This window comes from Monodelphis domestica, chromosome 4, assembly GCF_027887165.1.
Source record: "Monodelphis domestica isolate mMonDom1 chromosome 4, mMonDom1.pri, whole genome shotgun sequence".
Classification (NCBI taxonomy): Eukaryota; Metazoa; Chordata; class Mammalia; order Didelphimorphia; family Didelphidae; genus Monodelphis; species Monodelphis domestica.
Window position 1 is genome coordinate 13,253,596 of NC_077230.1, and position 15,603 is coordinate 13,269,198.

General features: G+C 42.2%; 1 protein-coding gene across 5 annotated transcripts in view; it reads left to right on the forward strand.

Moving 5' to 3' along the window:
• The window catches only part of TMEM50B (transmembrane protein 50B), a 28,568-nt gene extending 14,738 nt beyond the window's left edge, over nucleotides 1-13,830 (forward strand). For 4 of the 5 annotated variants that reach the window (XM_056826059.1, XM_056826058.1, XM_001377048.5 and 1 more), the window contains 5 exons: nucleotides 3,753-3,865; nucleotides 4,630-4,697; nucleotides 7,147-7,239; nucleotides 10,500-10,557; nucleotides 12,395-13,830. In XM_056826059.1, coding sequence (XP_056682037.1) covers nucleotides 3,753-3,865; nucleotides 4,630-4,697; nucleotides 7,147-7,239; nucleotides 10,500-10,557; nucleotides 12,395-12,440 — 378 coding nt within the window. In that variant the 3' untranslated portion in view covers nucleotides 12,441-13,830. Of the gene's footprint in view, nucleotides 1-3,752; nucleotides 3,866-4,629; nucleotides 4,698-5,225; nucleotides 6,118-7,146; nucleotides 7,240-10,499; nucleotides 10,558-12,394 lie in introns of those variants that run through there. The other variant, XM_056826060.1, reaches the window with a different exon arrangement.
• The last annotated feature ends 1,773 nt before the right edge of the window (nucleotides 13,831-15,603 follow it).

Below are 15,603 nucleotides of genomic sequence, written 5' to 3' on the forward strand. Positions count from 1 at the left end.
TTATATTTGATACTGGAGATAATAGAGATCCACTGAAATTTATTGAATGGGGGCTGGGAGGGTCATTGATCATTTCAGTAGTCAGGCCCAAGCTTTTGAAGGTCACTTATATAGCTTGGCTAAATGGAGAGTGGAGTGGAGTGGGGAGAGGACCGAGGCAGGGATAGCATTTGTCTAGGTCTAGACGTTAGACAATGAGGGTCTGTACCAGCATGGTAGTAGCGTTAGAGGAGAAAAGATAGAGAAATCAAGATGCTAGTTATAATCGACAAGACTTGGCAATAAATTGGATGTAAGGGTGAGGAAAGAGTGTAGAGTTGAGGATGGCCCTATTTTTGAGTCTGGGTGATTGGGAGGGTGGCAGTGTCCTCAAAAGTAATAAAGAAGTGGGGGCAGCTGGATGGCTCAGTGGATTGAGAGCCAGGTCTAGAGACATGGGGTCCTGGGTTCAAATCTGGCCTCAGACACTTCCTAGCTGTGTGACTCTGGGCAAGTCACTTAACCCTCATTGCTGCTTTGGAGCCAATACATAGTAATGATTCTAAAAAAGGAAGGTGAAAGTTTAAGGAAAAAACTTTTTTTGAGAAAAAATAATGAATTCACTTTTGAACAAGTTGAATTTCCAATAGACATCTTGGATGGGCTCTTCTATGTCTCTGAAGTATTCTCTTGATCTTTGGGACATCCACTATGAGATGCCCAGTAGATAATTTGGAACCAGTCTTCATATGGCATGACATTGAATGACCTCACCAACTTGGTTATCTTCCTCTTACTTATGGGGTGTCAATCTATTTGAATTAAAATAGCTCAGTATCACATTAATATCAAACCAAGCCAATAACAATATTAACATTTTATTTTATTAGATACCTTTTTCCATATGAATTGCTTTCCAACCATATCTCTTTTTGTATTAAGTTTAAACAGTTGATTTTTAAAAAACCTAAGTGTAGGATTTTATACTTATTCCTAATAAATTTATCATTCCAGCCTTTGAAAAATCTTCTTTAATTAGATTTTCAATCTCAGCTTCATATTGTATGTAAATTTCATTAATGGACCATCTCTTTCCATCATTCAAGTGAACGATAAATGTAGAGCATAGAATTCGGTGTCAAGAATCTTGGAATGCTTACACTTGCAAACCCACCTGTAAGGTGACTTTGATTCATTCATTAATCAATATTGTTTACATCTAGTCCTTTAGTCACTTCCCAGTTCACCTAAACTGTAGTCTGCTCATTTCCACAATGAAATCAAATGACTTACCGAAATCTGGGTTTACTATGTTTTTGGTATTCCTTTGATCTATCAATCAAAGAAACTCTGGGAAAAAGAGCTATTAAATAATTTATTTCTGGATATACCTCCAAACCCCAATCTTCCCCCTCCCTCCTCCCGCCCCCCCCCCCCCCCAAGTCTTTTTTGGTAATAAGGAGAAAAAAAAACATTTAAGTGAAACCACCCATTACAGCACATTGACCAAAGGATGATGATACTCATAGTTCCCTGCCTTCTAGTTAAAGGAGACAGATACATTCTACTCATTTCTTCTCTGGGGCCAAGATTTGCAGGATTTTGTTTTTAATTCTGGCTTTTAGTGATCAGTTTTAAATACTCACAAACTGCTTCCTCACTTCAGTATTAATAATTTATTTCAGAATGTTACCAAGAATTGGCCTCAAGCTCATCTGCCTATGGTTTGAAATATACACCTTTTCCTTTCCCCCTTTTATGAAAATCAAGACATGTTTCTGTGTCAGGTTCTGGTGTGCCGCTTCTAGTTGTTATAGTTGAACTTTTTAACGTCAGCAGCTCATTGAATTTTCTCTTTATTTACTTTAGGTATTAGTTTACTTTTAGTCATTTTTGTTCTTTCCTTCCTAATCAAAAGGTAATTTTGCTTAGTTGGGAAAATGGTGGAAAAAATTAAGTAATTTTATGTCTTCTGCCTTGAATTATCATCCTCTAAACAAGTCTTGTACATTCCTTGATTTTTCCTCAAGCTCTCTTTTATATCGAGGGTTAGCCTTGCCAATGCTAATAGTGATTCTTACATAAATACACCACATCTGTTGGCTTTTTCAACTTCTTTTGCCTTTATTAGCTCTTTTATATGTCTTTCCAAAATAACTATTTACTCTTTTTAGATAAATAGCCCTTTTCTTTCTCATTAAGTTACTGCTGCTTTATTAAAATATATCAGGAGAATTTAAACTCCCTGATCTTAGACTAGCTCACTTTATTTGAAACCATATCTTTTATCATAGAACTGACACATGGTAGACAACACTGTTCATTAGAATTTCCTTGATAAGAGCCTCATGCCTCTTGAACTCTTTTTAGGAAGAATTTACCAATTCTATATCTTGTTTTCAGTTGGTTTGATAGTTGGAAGATTGCATATTTTACATTTTATTACAAATATTATTAGAACTCTCATCCAATAGCAGAATTTTCAAATATCATTTAATAGTTTTAAAAATTATTATGGCACTCAATAAGGACAGAATGAAAACAAACTTTATTCAGAAAATTCCATGAAAATATCCATAATAATTGAACAAGAATTCAAAAGAACTTTTAAGTAGTTTTCTGACTACCAAGTGTTAAAAAACAAATGGTTCCTGCTACAATAAATGTTTTCAAGATCATTTGATCACATATATGCATAAAGGTTATTTTTAAAAAAATAAAACTTCTTTTGCAGATAAAATTTAGTTAAGTAATACTTTTTTGATGGAAAAACTTTAAAAATCGACTATTGGTCTCTTGTTGAAAGAAATTCTAAACATTTTATAATCAAACCCCAGAAGATGGTGAAATCAATACTTCTTTTATTGATTGTATATACAGAAATCAGGAAATGTAGTGTAAGGCAGGAATACCACTCCAAAGACCTGTTGTACCAACTTCTGTTTCTGTAGAAAATAGTGACTGTCCTTAGTTTTCATATGTGGGGGTTGGGGAGGGAAGAGAGAATAGACTGTAATGAAGAAGGGAAAAAGGGAGATATATTTAAATGAACAAGAGAGTTGAAGTTGGACTGATTTTACTTTTTCTAATATCCTTATAGCTAGACAATATGTATCTGAAACTTTTTAAGGCTGGAAGGCTGGGTAGCATGTTGTGGTGTTAAGAGATTTTTCAGAGTCAGGAAGACTTAGGTGCAAGATTTACCTCTGATATATTGGCTATTTTCTGTAAGAGTTAAACTGGCCAAAAGGTGTCAGTTTGCATTGAAAACTTCTGTGCTAATGAAATTACAAGTTAAGTAAAAAAAAAAAAACCAATAGCATATGCTAAAAAGAAAACAGAAAAATTTTACTCTGCTTTTTTTTAAAGCATTACCTTTTGTTTTATATTGGTTTATTCTAAGGGAGAAGAGCAGAAGGGCTAGGCAATGGGGGTTAAGTAACTTGCCCTGGGTCACAAAGCTAGGCTATGCCAGAGGACAGATCTGGACCTAAGACCCTCCCGTCTTTATCCACCGAGCCACCTAAATGCCCTCTCTATGCTTTTCTTTACCAAAGATTCAAAGTAGAAATATTTTAGAAAAATGTATCAGTAAGCTGAACAAGTTTTTATGTGCAATTCATTATGCTGACTGGGAGTGTGGGGAAGGAGGAAGTATAAAAGTTAAATTAATCTTTGTATTCAGTGGACTTTTAGTCCTGGGAATATTAAAAAATAGGCTCAGAGTTTAATAGCCAAGCATTATGTTTATTGTGTTTCTTTTTGTTTTTAAGTTTTTTACAGGGTGGTGGATAATGATTGATGCAGCGGTAGTATATCCTAAGCCAGAACAAATGAACCATGCATTCCATACATGTGGAGTCTTTTCCACATTAGCTTTCTTCATGTAAGTATGCAGGTAATTCTAAAAATTGAGATATTTTTCTTAGACTAGGTAATATGTTGTCTTTTTAAAAATTTTTCTCTTCTGTCTTAGAATTGATACTAGGTATTGGTCCCAAAACAGAAGAGTAGTAAGGAGCCTACACTTTGGGGATTGTGACGTATCCGGGGTTATATTATTTAGGAAAGGTCTGAGGCCAGATTTGAACCTGGGACCTCCTGTCTCCAAACCTGGCCTCTATCCACTGAGCCTCTTAGCTGCCCCAATGATTTGTTTTCTTAAATTGAAAATTGAGAAATACTTGAACTAAATGATCAAAGAAGTAAAAAGGAATTCTTATTCATTTAGCATTAGCTCCTGAACTTTGCTCTAACGTAAACATGATGAAAAATTAACCTTCAAGAAAAATAAAATAGGCCTGTTACGGTCCATGTTTCCAAGTTCTACAACATTTTTTCCTGTAATATTACTGATTTTTTTCCCCCTGAAGTCCAGAACTTGTTAAAAAAATTTTTTGCTGTGCAAAAAGGACAGGGATACAGGGAAATCAAGGCCCGATTCATAAAAGATCAGCAAGCAGTAGGGGAAATTTGTGTTTCTGCCACCTAGGACTTGTCGTTTCTTCAGTATGCATTCCGTATGCACTGCCTGTGCGCGCTTTGTTATTCGACCACAGGTCCGTTATTCAAAGAGAATATACGACTGAACAATATCTACTTTTAAAAGTAGAAACCTTAAGGTAATTTTAGAAAATGTGTTTATTCTAGGATAAATGCGGTGTCCAATGCACAAGTGAGAGGTGACAGCTATGAGAGTGGCTGTTTAGGAAGAACAGGTAGGTAAAATCAGTTTTGGGGAGCAGGTGGGAATACGATGAGGTAACACGGACTGGCAAAGTAGGCCTTTAACTCACAAAGAACACAGCCCACCACGGAGCCTCTCCGGAGACCCGCCAGGGGCCCCACGTCGATCACGGGCTGGCTGAAGAAAGGTGGCCGTCTTTTGGGGTGGCCCGACCCGTCCCCCTTGGAGGAGGCTCCCCTCAGCAGCACTCCAGCCCTGCTTTGGCCCTCCACGAGTCACAGCGTATTCCCGGCTTGATCTGGGATGGTTTAGCCGGGTTTGGTCACCAGCACGAGACCCGGGTCCTCACCCCAAGCTTGAGGAGGCATAACTGCAGGGCGGATTCCAGCCGCTTTGTCTGGGCGCTGATGGCCTGTTTCTAGGTTGGGGTTTCGGTTGTGCCGCACGCTGTGCCCTAGCCAGGCCGGCTCTCCTGATGTTCTCAGTGAGTTACATTTTGTCTCCAGGCCTTTGCGCTGACCGCCCCCAGGGCCCGCTTTCCTCACTTGTGTCTCTGCAGATTCCCCCGTTCTCTTCAAAGCTCCGCTCCAGCGCCACAGACGCCAATTCATTCTCTCTCATATGTCTGATGCGTGTACACGGACTGAAGTCACGCACACGCAGACACGTGATTTCTGTTTAGGACGTAAAATGACTGAAGGCAAAGACTTCATTTCTGACTGTGTGTAACACCGAGCAGCGTCCAAGCACGTCGTCTACATTGTACCTCCGTAACGCCGTTTGGTCAGCCGCGTTAGGCTCTCTTCTCCGGGCTTGCGGGGGGTCTGCTGCGGTCAGCAGGTTCCTCGTCACGGTCCCCTTCCCAGTTTTCACGCCCAGCGTGTCCATCCTCTCTGAGCCCCTCCCTTTTCCTCGCTGAAGCTCTCGAGCGGCTTGCCTTGAGTTCGACGCGCTTACTTTCATGAGTCTCCTGGCAGTGGGTCAGCGGCCCTGGACTTCTGGAGAGTTGGAAAGGGGCCCTCAGCGTCGAGAAGGGCTGGTGACGGACCCCAACACTGGGCAGCTTAGCTCCCCGAGGGGTGGCTGCCTTGGCCGCGACAGCGGAGCGACTTCCCTGCAGCCGCCCCTGCCTAGGCAGATGGGAGAGTTCAGTGACATCAGTTGAAGAAACGCCAACCCCCAAGGCAGTTCGGTCAAGCATTACTGAACCATCTCGGTGGTTGGGCCTTTGCCTTTCATCCTTTGAGAGCGTTAGGGAGTTTGAGGTCGGAGGGAGGCGTGACGTGCTTGGAAGACTTGTTTCCGTTTGCTTGCCGTGCAGAATTTTATTCAGTCTTGTTTTAGCTGCCTAATCAACACTGTAGGGTGCCCCCCCCCCCCCCCCAGGGCAAAAGAGCTGTTTAAAAGCTGAGTTTTCTTGTTTAATTCTAAATAAAGGAAGAGTACTTTGTAGCCACCTCTCTTGCCAATGCCGGGGAGATCAGACAGGCTCTGCTCCTCCTGTGCTTAAACACGATATTTGAGGGTGATAATAGAAGGCGGCAGTGAGCCCCGGGGTCCTGTGGCAAGAGCCTTCTGTTGAAGTCGACGTGGCTCGGTCATGGGCTTGGCAGTCCCCTTGGCCTCTGACTGTTGCGCCTTCCTTTATACAGTAAGAAGTCACCGCCGACGTGCTTTTCAGGGTTAGTGGCAGCGAGCCACCATGAGGCGTGTAGATGATGCAGGAGGAGGAGGAGGATGCATTTGATCGGGACTTCCGGGGATACAGCAAATCCTCCGCTCTCATGAGCGTTCACGTTTGTTTGATGCTTTAAAGTCCGCAGAACCCCCTTCGCGCATGATCTCACTTGGTTCTTCAAACAGTCCCGTGACCTTGTGAGCTCTCCGAGGGGAAGTAGCTTGCCTAGGCCTGCCCTGATCCTTGGCTAAGCCGAGCTTGGAACGGGAGGGAGGGAGGGAGCTAGTTGGGCCAGCGTTCTGGAAGGCAGCTGGAAGCTGGGCACGTTGAAGCAGAAAAGATTGAAGGCCATTTTGGAGAGAAAGTTCCTCCCTTGTGAAATAGAGCGTGCCCCACGTCCTCTTCATGACTGAGGACCTTCTCTTGTGCTGGCTGGCAGCTTTCATGTCCGGCTGAGGTACACGGGGCTGCTCTACACTAAACCCGTCTGCTTTTCAAACCTTTCCGTCTTCTCTGATTCTCCGCTTCCTTTGCTCTATGCGCGTCCACTTTAGAAACACCCCTCCATCCCTGATTTAACTTATTGCTTTTAATCTTAGTACCCTGGACAGGAGATAACCAAATTCTGCAAAGGCTTTAGGGCAGTTATTTGAGCTGGTCGAGGGCTTTTTGTGCATTTTTACAGTGAGGACACTGAAGAACTAACTTTGGGATTGAAGTGCTATCAAGTGTATATGATTTATAAACTACAAGAAGAGAAACCTCAAAAAGAACAAAATAACAAATCCTGTCCTCTTTATAGGTGCTCGAGTTTGGCTCTTCATTGGTTTCATGCTGATGTTTGGGTCGCTTATCGCTTCCATGTGGATTCTTTTTGGTGCCTATGTTACTCAAAGTAAGTTCATTCTTTTCTAGTTAGTTTTTTAAAAAGTGTTAATATATTCAACTTGAGTTTGGCTTAATGTATTAACCACCAAATAATCAAATGTGTTTTGTTTAGTGGGAAGTATAAATTGTACTTAAGTTGAAAAACTTTTAGTTTGATAATTTTCAGAATCCAGTTGCACTAAAAAAAACCAACCGTAAGTACCTCTTGCCTTATAATTGCTAATTAGTATCAGTTACAAGGCAGAAGAAGAGGAATGATTGGGCAATGGGGGTTAAGTGGCTTGCCCAGGGTCACAGAGCTAGGAATGATCTCAGGCCAGATTAAAATCCAGGACCTCCCATCCTTAGCCCTGGCACGCTGTCCACGGGAACCACGTCACTGTCCCAATCTAGTTGCTTTGAAAAGTGCTAGATCCTTTGAGGAAGACATTGAAATTTGCCTCAGTTTCTCCATCTGAAATAGGAAAAATACTGTATAATTTAAAGGGTGTGTAGAACAATGTTTTTGACAAGTAAGAGTATTTTTTGTTTTTCTAGCTACCCGTGATTTATTCTTTCTCCTTCCCACTCTCTTCACTTGAAAAGAAAAAAAGACCATTAATACATGTGCAGTTATACAAATTCCTGCCAAAAACTTTGTCTAATTTTGCATATTAGAGTTCTTTGTTGTGAATGTGAAGATGTTAGTATTCAAAGAAGAGATGACAGCAAATTGTACAGGAAACGATGACTTTCCGTTGTGTGTTTTTTTAAGTGAATATTACCTTTAACACGATATCAATAACTTCCGCTTTTTTGTCTTCTGGGTTTGGTGAAGTACTAATGTTAATGAAAGTGAGTTAGCTAATTGGATGAAAGTCAGATATAAAGACATTACACATAGTGAGTGCAATCGCAGTTGTCACCGAGCTCATCTAGACTCTGCTAATACTAACATTGTTTTGTATTTAACCTGTGGCATGAGCAGAATTTTTATTAGATGACAGTAGAGGTTTTTAATAAATGAATGTATTCGTTTGTTCGTCACTCCTTTTGCTGTATTTGAAGCCTGCTTAGAATTTAATTGGTTTCTTCATTCTGTGATAACCATGAACATAGTTTCCAAGTTATTTTCTTACAAAAAGCCCCACTACGGTTTTCTAACGGCAGTGGATAGTGGATAGACTGCTGGACGTGGAGTCAGACAGACCTCAGGCACGAGCTGCATCCCTCAAGTTTCCCCTTCAGTGGCTGTAAATCTAGGAATCCGTGATGCTGTCCATGAGATTAGGGTCGAATCTGCCACCCCCCTACTCGCCTTTGTAAGCCGTAGCAGCTCCGCCCCAAGGAGCCGACATCCCTGTTCTACTCTGCCTGGACATTCTGTATCCATTCTGAAGGCTCTTGGGGAGAAGAACCATTGAGGAACTAGAGTGTAAGAGGAAGGGGGGGTGCATTCTGTCTGCACAGCGCTAAATGGGTCTCACGACCACCCTGGGAGCCAAGGGCCATTTTACATGAAAACCTGGATCCGAACTTGTCTCCCTGACTCCAGGCTCGGCACTTTATCCACTGCACTGCCTTTCTGCCCTGACCTGAGTGAGATCAGGCTAGCGAGAGAACTGGAACCACATCTGTGAGGCTGGCTGAAAAGAAGGAGCAGGAAGGAGGGTGCCGGAACACCTGGTGTCCGGTGCGTGGGAGGAGGTTTAGATTTGTAGGCTCCCCCCCCCCCCCCCCCGGGGAGGGAGCGGGGCTGCAGAGGCCCAGCAGCCATGCGCTGGGGCACCCCCCCCCCCCATCAGAAGTGCTGATGAGAGGGAGGAGGCCTGGGAGTGTCTGCTGCGGCCCTGCCCTGGGGAGAGGAGAGCACCCAGACTCCAAAGACGCAAAAGCGTCTGTTCTCGGACCCCGCAGAGTAAAACGCTGTGATAGCGGCTTTCCCATCAGGCCGCGTCTTCGGAGAGGATGCCCACTTCAAGGGTTCTGGCTCGGGTCCAGGCCGGATTACAGCGGCCCGTTTTTATACAGCCAGATCTTTGCCTCTAAGCACCAAAGCTTTTAAATTTCAGTCATTTTCAGTGGAATTCCCCGTCAAGGCTTCTCTGCCTTGAAAATAGAATTTATTAGCATAATTGGATCTGTTCTTGATGACATTCCTCATCATCAGAAGCCCGTCAGTGATTTTCAGACCTGTTGAAGTACGCACATCGGTTTTCCCTTGTACTAAATGGGCTCAGACTCTCCTGCCTTTTTTGAGTCCTTAAGTCTGTTGACAGTTTTTCCATGTCTGGGGGTCCCACATAATTTATTGATGCTGTTAAAAGTATCCATTGGTTCTTCCTTTAGTAGTTTCCCCTCTTAACAATTGCCTTTCATAATCTCTCGTGGACAAGGAAAACAGAGTATTTGTCAGAATTCAGTCTAAAATAAGAATGGATAGACGTGAAGGCCTCTGAGAGGAGGCGTTATTCAGTGCATACGTTGGCCGTTCCTTGAGGCCTTTTTGTCCACTTTCTTGATCTTTGTAGTCTTCTGATATGCAGGAATAAACTGGGGTTTTGGCTAGCTTAGGTGGGATGTAGTCCTCCTCCTCCTCCTCCTCCTCCTCCTCCTCCTCAGTACTCACAGTTCCAGAAGCCTGGCAGAGGAATACAGTAACAGCGTTGCTGACAGTCGGGGACACGTTTTCAGCCACTTAAGTTGATGACATTCCCCCTTTCCATGCCGATCATGGGAAACGGGAGGAGTCACATGTGTGCCTTCTGCTCTTGTAGCTGTTCTGATCCAACCAGTACTATGACAATCGTGCCGAATACGCAGTAAATGAAAAGCCCCCCCCCCCCCCATCTAAGATCAGTTAAAAAGCTTCTCTTCTCTTTGCCAGTCTTAGCCATTGCTTCTGGAAAACGAATAGCAGAATGAATGAAAGTGCTTGATTTGTTCATGGCTGGCTGAACTCCCTGCTGGCCTCTAGGTATCCTTGGCCCAGGTGCAACTAGTGCTCTGGATCATAGGTTTACTTTTATTTCATGGGTTATTTATAAAAAAGTTAGTCTTTTTCTTTTTTTGAAGGGAAAAATCCATTTTTAGATTAAAAATATAGACAAAGATAAACATAGGCTTTAGGGATTCAAACAATACGATGAAATTGTATCTTTTTGCTTCCTTTGGCTACCTTGTTTTTTGGTGCGCCACAGGTAGTCTATTTGTGCTGAGCACTGATATTCTTTGTCATTGAAAAGGTTGGTACCAGTTTTTCTTGACGCATGTTTTTAATTCTTGCAGATACTAATGTTTATCCAGGACTAGCTGTATTTTTTCAGAATGCACTTATATTTTTTAGGTAAGTCAACTGTAAAGTTTTCTGAAATTTCCATTCTATTTATAAGTGTTTTGTAAAAAGAATATTAAAACTAGGAAGTACAAGTTCATTGGGTTCACCTAGGAATGGGCTGTGATAAGTTCTTAAATGGGAATTGTATCTTTTCAATAAAAAAAGCAGGTGGGGATACAAATTCTAATCCAGCACCAAGAGCACTTTTCTGATAAATGCAGGAAGCACGTGGCAGTCATCCCCTTTAGGTGCAATCTGATAAAAGGCCACAAGATGGAAACATTTCTCCATGAAACACTTCATTGACCAGAAAGCTTGCCCCGATCTAGTTGAAAATGAAAACCCCAACATTTCCCTAGTTACCCTTTGTCTTAGGTTAAGTACTTAAATAGATTGTCTGCCTGCCCAGCCGCCCCTCCGGGCTATAGCAGGAGGCCTTTCACTTGTGCGCCCGTGCTATGGACTCCTTGTCCGAGCTAAGGATTTACAAAGAAAATTCTGAAACACGAGGATGGGAATACTTAAGAGGCAAGCCAAGAGCCTGTTTCAGGGGGCTCATGTTGGACAGCCCGAGTCCTCTCCTTGGACACGTGACAAGTTACAGCTCTGAAGGTGACTCCTGATCTTTGGGCAGCAACAACTCTTCGCAATCTGTGCAACTTTGTCCTCCAAAAAATGCCAGTGAGGGGCTGGGCAGGTAGTCCAGTGGATAGAGCCAGGCCTGGAGGTGGGAGGACTGGCTTCAACTCTTACCTCATGCATTTCCTAGCTTTGTGACCCTGGGCAAGTCACTTAACCCTGACTGCCTGCCCTTTACTGCTCTTCTGTCTTAGCATCGATACGAAGATGGAAGGGAAGGGCTTCCTTCCATGCCAGCGAACTGATAGTTTCAGTTACTTTATACCAGTTAAATGAAATCTTTTTTTCATCCTTACCTTTTGTCTTAGAATCCACACTAAGTATCAGTTCCAAGACAGAAGGGCAGTAAGGGCTAAGCAGTTGGGGTTAAGTGACTTGCCCAAGGTCAGACAGCTTAGAAGTGTCTTAATCCAGATTTGAACCCAGGACCTCCCCTCTCCAGGCCTGACTTTCTGTCCATTGAGCCACCTGGCTGTGCCCCCCAAATGAAGTTTTAATGTAAGAATTATTTTTACTTGGTTCATGATTCCACCTGTCTTGTGACCTATTTTTAAAACGAGTTGCCCCTGATATAGTCTTGGTCCCACCCTGTGGCTGATGCTGAGGCCCCTGATCTCTGCTCTGCCTTCCGGGGCAGTAGGTAGGCCAGACAAGTACAAATTTAAGCAACAAAACCCCCTCCTGCCGAAAAGCATTTTGCTTCGACCCGTTGGCACACACGTTACAGATGGGGCCGAGGATGCTGCTTTGCCCCTAAAATGGCAGCCTGCGATGCTTGTTCACTGCCTTCTGGATCAGTCGAGGTTGGCCTGAATGTCAGTGGGCGACTTCAAGCAGCAGGAAGTCAGTGATGTCAGTTAAGAGGAAGTTCTGTGGACCGCGTGGCAGTGCAGACGTGCCACTTGTTATCTTCCATATTAGAAACCTGAGCTTTCAAAGAGAACAGTGGGAAATGGTGCCCCTGATGGGGGCACCTTTGGGGGCACTTCCTGCCCCTTTGAGACAGTAAAACGTAATGCATTTGTGGTGGGATTTTCCAAGCCGTTCAGGAAGCTGCACCACGCTAGATGGATGGGCTAATGGGTCGCTAGCTGTGCTGCTTAATGTTATTCGTTCCAAAATGGAATTTCAATGTGTGTGCTGCTAATGTGCAGGTCGTTCCAGGTTTTCACAGCGTATTTAACTGTATGTTTTTCCTATTTTGTAGCACCCTCATCTACAAATTTGGACGAACAGAAGAATTATGGGGATAAGTCGCTACTTGCATCAAAAATCATTTTGTTATATTCTTTCCCATTTTGATTTACATTTTGCTAGAGTGGAATTTACAATCTATGTTGTCAAATTAATTTCCTTTTATGCCAAGCTCAAAAATAGTTGGATGTCATTTCTACCTTTTGTTTTATTGACTAGATTGTGAATATGTACATATGGATGTATATATTATTGATGGTGGAAAAATCCGTTTTTTTAATTCTTGCACACTTAAGGCTTGCTCTTGCTCTTTGAGCAAGATTGCATCATGTCACTTTAGAGTTTATCAGTTATGCGAGTGTATGCGTTTCTAATGACCGAAGATGTGCAAAAGGAAATCAGTGAATATCTGAAATCGGCCCTGAACCATTAGTAGGAAGGGCATTTGCATAACTTGTATTTGTTTGGGCACAGAAAATGAGTTTTCATTTTTTCTTCTTAATACTTGCTTGCAGATTTCCGAAAAAGTGGAAGGAACTTGACATGATGATTTTTAAAGACCCAAAGTACTAATTTGGAAATGCCTTTTGAAGAAAAAATGTTTCTGAGTGGCAAGGCTCCGAAAAGGGATAGTATAACTGATTAGCTTAGATTTAATGTAATTCAAAGTAAAATGACCACAGGAGTACTTGGCAACGTCATTCTTAGAAAATATAAGTAAAATAGTCTGTGAATTGTGATTTCCTTTTTATAATCTGTGGATTATATGACAGCACTGCTTAAGCTCACGTTAAAGCAAGTTACTTTGGAAGAATCAGATTTAAGACTACAGATATTTTTACTATACAGAAAAGTTAGGGAAAAACATTAAAAAGTAAAATTTTCCTTCTTAAAGAAAAACTTCCACTATGTTTAAGAAATAAGCAATTTGTCTACTTATTTGCAAGACTGAAAGCCACTATGCTAATGTAGTCATTGAACTTTGGGGAAACTATTATAAAATACACTTAGAAAATTTTGCAGGCATGTATTTATATTACGATCATAGCTCTAATTATTGAGTTATATTAGCTAAGTAAGCACAAATACACAGTGCAGCCTCAAGGGAGCTGTTTGGATATCGTCACTATCTTATATTGCACTCTGACTTGTTACATAGGATTTGGTTGTACTTAATTTCCCCCCAGTTTTGCAAATTCTTTTTGTCTGAAAGACAGAATCTAAAGCAAACAGCATTAGAGACTTCCCTTTGCACAGAATATGAAGCAAATTAAGCAAATTGTGGAAAGCTGTGCTATTGTCTACACTTCATCCTGTTTTCTGTTCGCCTTCCTTTGTTTAAAAACCTCCAGGAAGCTGTTTTATTTTCTAAATTAGCGTCTTTGAAGTCCATTTTTATGTCCTCTCAGTTGTAACTTATTTTAAATACAATAAATATTTCTTTTAAGAGTGGTATTGTTCATTTTATTTACCAAAAATATATTTTTAAAATTCTGGTTTTTTTTATCATTTATACAAATAAGTGGCTAAAAAGAGGCAGTTTTTAGTGTTCTCAGCACCTTCAGAGTATCTGGACTTCCCCTTGGTGAATTGTTATTTCTGTAGGAAGTTTCTTAGCCAAAACTCAAGAATGACAAAATTTAATATCCTTCTTTTCTACTGAAAACATAGGAGTGGAAATTGCAAATGTGAACCAGTAATTAGTTGTTCTGTGCCTATTTTCCTATTCCAAAAAATGGAAACTACAGTAATTATCTTAAGAGAATTTCACTACTGAATCAGATTTTGTTGCTTAAAGGATGTGTATGTATGTATCTGTAAGTCTTAAAGCTACATATATATATATAATTTTTTTTTAACCCATACCTTCTGTCTTGGAATCAGTACTGTGTAGTAAGGGCTAGGCAATGGGGGTTAAGTGACTTGCCCTGGGTCAGATTCAAGTCTCTCCAAGTCACGGCACAGTGTGAGATCAGGAAGATGCAAGACCGATGGTGGGAAAAAAAGGCAGAAGAAATCCAGCGCTTTGCTGACACGAAAAACTACAAACAATTTTTCAGTGCCCTCAAGACTGTCTATGGGCCATTAAAACCCACCACCACTCCCTTGCTATCCTCTGACGGTGACACTCTCATAAAAGATAAAAAAAAAGGCATCAGCAACAGATGGAAAGAACACTTCAGTCAGCTTCTCAACTGACCCTCTTCAGTTGACCAAAGTGCCCTTGACCAGATCCCCCAAAACCGCATCATTGAACAACTTGATGTCCCTCCTTCAATAGAGGAAGTCCAAAAAGCCAGTAAACAAATGAGTGCAGGCAAGGCACCCGGTAAAGATGGGATCCCAACCGAGGTGTACAAGGCCTTAAATGGAAAGGTGCTCCAGGCATTCCACATAGTGCTGACCAGCATATAGGAAGAGGAAGACATGCCCCCAGAACTCAGAGATGCCTCCATTGTAGCCCTATACAAGAACAAAGGCTCACGAGCAGCCTGTGACAACTACAGAGGCATCTCACTACTCTCCACTGCTGGAAAGATCCTGGCCCATGTTATACACAACAGACTCCTGTCATCTGTTTCAGAGCAGAACCTGCCTGAATCACAATGTGGCTTCTGGCCAGATCGCAGCACCATCGACATGGTCTTCACGGTGAGGCAAATGCAGGAAAAATGCCTTGAGCAGAACCTGAGTCTCTACATGGTCTTCATAGACCTGACAGAGGCGTTCGACACAATGAACAGGGACGCATTGTGGGTGATCCTCAGCAAGCTCAGTTGCCCAGCAAAATTCGTCAAACTGATCCAGCTCTTTCATGTTGACATGACAGGGGAAGTCCTATCTGGTGGAGAGACTTCCGATCGCTTCAACATCTCCAAGGGCATGAAACAAGGCTGTGTCCTCGCTCTGGTACTATTCAACCTATCCTTCACCCAGGTATTACAACATGCTGTGATGGATCTAGACCTGGGCGTCTACATCAAATACCGGCTGGATGGCTCACTATTTGACCTTCGCCGCCTGACTGCAAAAACAAAGACAACAGAGAGACTCATCCTGGAAGCTCTCTTCGCAGATGACTGTGCTCTCATGGCCCACCAAGAAAATCATCTCCAAACCATTGTGGACAGGTTCTCCACCACAACAAAACTATTTGGCCTGACGATCAGCCTCAGCAAAACAGAGGTGCTGTTCCAACCTGCACCAGGGAGGCCAAAGAAC